This window comes from Ruditapes philippinarum, unplaced genomic scaffold, assembly GCF_026571515.1.
Source record: "Ruditapes philippinarum isolate M1 unplaced genomic scaffold, ASM2657151v2 ctg16938_1_1_1_1, whole genome shotgun sequence".
Lineage (NCBI taxonomy): Eukaryota > Metazoa > Mollusca > Bivalvia > Venerida > Veneridae > Ruditapes > Ruditapes philippinarum.
This window is the reverse complement of record NW_026865785.1, coordinates 25782-29801: the sequence shown is the minus strand read 5'-3', so window position 1 is coordinate 29801 and position 4020 is coordinate 25782. Positions and strand designations below refer to the sequence as shown.

The 4020-nt window shown below is 32.6% G+C and overlaps 1 protein-coding gene across 1 annotated transcript; it reads left to right on the top strand.

The window, feature by feature from the left end:
- The first annotated feature begins 63 nt into the window (after nucleotides 1-63).
- Nucleotides 64-492, top strand: LOC132730319 (uncharacterized). The gene has a single exon (XM_060716206.1). The coding sequence runs from the start codon at nucleotides 64-66 to the stop codon at nucleotides 490-492; it is 429 nt and encodes a 142-aa protein (XP_060572189.1).
- The last annotated feature ends 3528 nt before the right edge of the window (nucleotides 493-4020 follow it).

Genomic DNA, 4020 nt, shown 5'->3' with positions numbered 1-4020 from the left:
GTGGTTTGGAACAAATTTACTTTTGCTGTGTTCTTTGTAATTGGACTAGTGACAGCTCCAAGTATGTATGAATATCAGGAATCAGTACAAGAGATGTTCCAAATCGACTCATGGCGTTGTATGGTTGAGAATAATGCTGTTGTATCAGAAATGACACGACCTCTTGTACCGTGTACCTTTTGTAGCACTCTAAATTCTATATCTGTAGAATACGCTATTTCCTTGAATGACTTTCGCACAAAATACGCTTACTCAAGTGTTCCTGTTTTAATAAAGAACGCAACACATAACTGGTCTGCTATGGACATATTTAGTTATCAATATCTTAAGGATTTGTACACTGACACTGAAGGAGCATTAAAATCTGTGGATGAAGAATGCCAGTTTTTTCATTACAATACGGACTTTGAAAATCTTACAGAAGTTTTTAATATGTCAGATGCACGTGCGAATTTTGCAGAAGGGGAAAAACCTTGGTATATTGGATGGTAAAACGTTGTGTTTAATTAAAAGCTGTCACATGTTTTGTATATGAGCCGCGTCATGAAAAAACCAACATAATAGGTTTGCGACCAGCATGGATCCAGAGTTGTTGGTTTTGTCATGGCACGGCTCATATATTTTAAGCAAAAACTCTTTATTCTAATATTTTGGAACTACTTCTTATTGTTCTTTTCACACTAGTTCATATATGGTCAAGGTAACATACTGGAGCCAAGAGTGATTAGCCTTTACTTACATTATAGAGCCAGGCCGACCTCCATATCCCTGCTATATACTGTTGGCCGAAATTTCCAAAATTGATATTGGCCAGTTTCAAAAATCTAAACTTAACAAGTCTATTAAAGTCAATTAAAAGGTTAAAAGAATCTTATACTAGTTAAGTTTTTGTGCCCCCACGTTAGTGGCGGGCATTTAGATTTACCCTTGTCCGTCCGTCCGTCCGTCCGTCCGTCCGTCCGTCCTTCCGTCCGTCCTTCCGTCCGTCCTTCCGTCCGTCCGTCCGTCCGTTCACTTTTGTGTCGCACGTAACTCAAAAAGTATTTGACCTAGAGTCATGAAACTTTACAGGAATGTTGATCAGCATGTGAAGTTGTGCACCTGGGTATTTTCGTCTGGATATTTTTAGTATTTTCAGAGTTATTGCCCTTGACTTAGTAAAATTTTGCAATTTTCAACTTGTGTCGCATGTAACTCAAAAAGTATTTGACCTAGAGTCATGAAACTTAACCGGAATGTTGATCAGCATATGTAGTTGTGCACCTGGGTATTTTTGTGTGGATATTTTTAGTATTTTCAGAGTTATTACCCTTGACTTAGTAAAATTTTGCAATTTTCAACTTGTGTCGCATGTAACTCAAAAAGTATTTGACCTAGAGTCATGAAACTTTACAGGAATGTTGATCAGCATGTGTAGTTGTGCACCTGGGTATTTTTGTGTGGATATTTTTAGTATTTTCAGAGTTATTGCCCTTGACTTAGTAAAATTTTGCAATTTTCAACTTGTGTGGCACGTAACTAAAAAAGTATTTGACTTAGAGTCATGAAACTTTACAGGAATGTTGATCAGCATGTGTAGTTGTGCACCTGGGTATTTTCGTCTGGATGTTTTTTGTATTTTTAGAGTTATTGCCCTTTACTTAGTAAAATTTTGCAATTTTCAACATGTGTCGCACGTAACTCAAAAAGTATTTGACCTAGAGTCATGAAACTTTATAGGAATGTTGATCAGCATGTGCAGTTGTGCACCAGGTATTTTCGTCTGGATTTATTTAGTATTTTTAGAGCTATTGCCCTTCACTTAGAAATTTTTTGCAATTTTCAACTTGTGTCGCAAGTTACTCAAAAAGGATTTGACATATTCATTAAACCTTACGGGCAGATTGCTCAGCATATTTAGATTTGCACCTGGGGTTTCGCTTGTGGATTTATCCAGTATTTGTAGAGTTATTTCCCTTGACTTAGTAAAAAGATTGACAGAACAGTGGCGCGGTGGGGGCACCCGTGTCCTATGGACACATTTCTAGTTTTAGTTTTTTTTTTTTGTATTTTTGAACATTTGTTATAAATATAATAATAATAATATTTAATATAATACATGTATTTAAAATACTTTCTAAGCTTTATTTGAACCGATTATGACATTTACTATCCTTCTTGTGGAATAATTTTTAAATTAAATTTAGATTATATTAGTAAGTAAAATGTTATTACTTATAGAAAAGAAAAATGAGTGAAAAAATAATTACATAGAAAATTGAGTAAAATATCATTACATAGAAGAAATTGAGTAAAATGTTATTACATAGAAAATTGAGTAAATTTTTTATTACATAGAAAATTGAATAAAATGTTATTACATATTAGGAAATTAAGTAAAATGTTATTACATCGAAATTTTTCACACACACACGCACCCACACGCACGCACGCACGCACACTTTTTTGAATCATTTATATTTTGTAGTTATTATTTATATTGGCAACAATGCTACTTCTTACATTCTTCAATGACAAACAATTTATTCCTCTAAAAATCATTTTACAGTAATCAATGAAGAAAACATAAAAGTGCATCCAGTATTGGACAGAAGTCATCAGTTGAGATGGATTCCTGGAGATGAAAATTAATATCTTTGTATCGTAAATTAGCCCAAGAAATCATATCATATTTGATAAAAGACAATGTATCAACCACACTGATAAACTAAGTGAAAATGTCAAAATTACAAATGTGAATTAATGGGCTGCTCATGACGAGAACGAAAATAGTTAAAGTACATAATATTATGAATCATTTTATACTTTTATAGACAGATATTTTGATATTTCAATAGACATACCAATTCGGAGACACCAAATTAATATTAGGGCTATTTTCGCTGCATCAAAGACAATATGATGTAAAATCGTATTTTTGTCCCCACAAAAATTGCAAAACTGTCCAAATAAATGTATCATTGACAGAACCATCAATCGGGGACTGCATTCCAAATTGATTGCTAGCTGCCAGCGTTTTTATATTACATTGAATAAAGTAGTTTAATTGTGAACAATTTAGCGATTTATCAACATTAGAATTAATATGAATAAATCAATTTGTATATCGTTTCAGGCATTGGCATTAAGACACATCAAAGGCATATTTAGCGAACGCAATCGTTCACGTAAATTAAACGGTTATTTTGAAAGGCGGCTTATGATTTCATTATTATATTTGCGCTTTTAAGGTATTAAAAACAAATATTATTGTTAAATGAATACCGCCAATGTATAGATCGCTCCTCTAATGTTGGGCTTTCATTGGACAACATCTCGAAGATTATAAAAATCTGGAAAAAAATTGTCCAGTGTCAAGTGCGTCAGTCTTAATTAATTTTAATGTTTAATTATTGCATCACCACTAAACCTACACGTTGGAAAAATGAACCTTTGATTGTACTATGTAGATTTAAATTATATAAGTTTATGATTTGATATGATATGATAAGCGAATGAATCGCTTGTTATGTAACATTAAATAAATGCATTCATGTCATGAAAAGTTAAGATTTTCTACGCGTGTGAATATTTTATTGTGAGGATAATGTATTCGTTTAAATATGTCCCCTTAGAATTACTTGACTTTGATTTTTATGACATAAGAAATATAATCATCTATTTTACATGCATATGCGCTATTTATTGCTTCATTTCCATCTACTCATTTGAGCCATGACACGAAAAGCATTGTGAATTAAATCCAGTACTCATTTGCAATGATTTTCACACAAAAAAATGCAATTCCATTGTATGAATTTCCCGCAGGAGCATTCAATTTATATGTATCACATTACTCGTATAAAATAGGAATGTCGATTAATTAATTGTTTGTAAGCAAATAAGGATATGCGTAGAACATAAGTCGTTGCTATGTTTGCCTGCACGTTCTCAAGTTTATTGTAGTTTAATATATTCCAGAGTTGCTATCTTTGCCCAGCCTACATGTTTTCAAGTAAATTATTGTTAAATATATTTCAG

Coding starts and splice junctions, on each gene's coding strand:
- LOC132730319 (XM_060716206.1), top strand. CDS start 64: ATGTATGAATATCAGGAATCAGTACAAGAGATGTTCCAAATCGACTCA.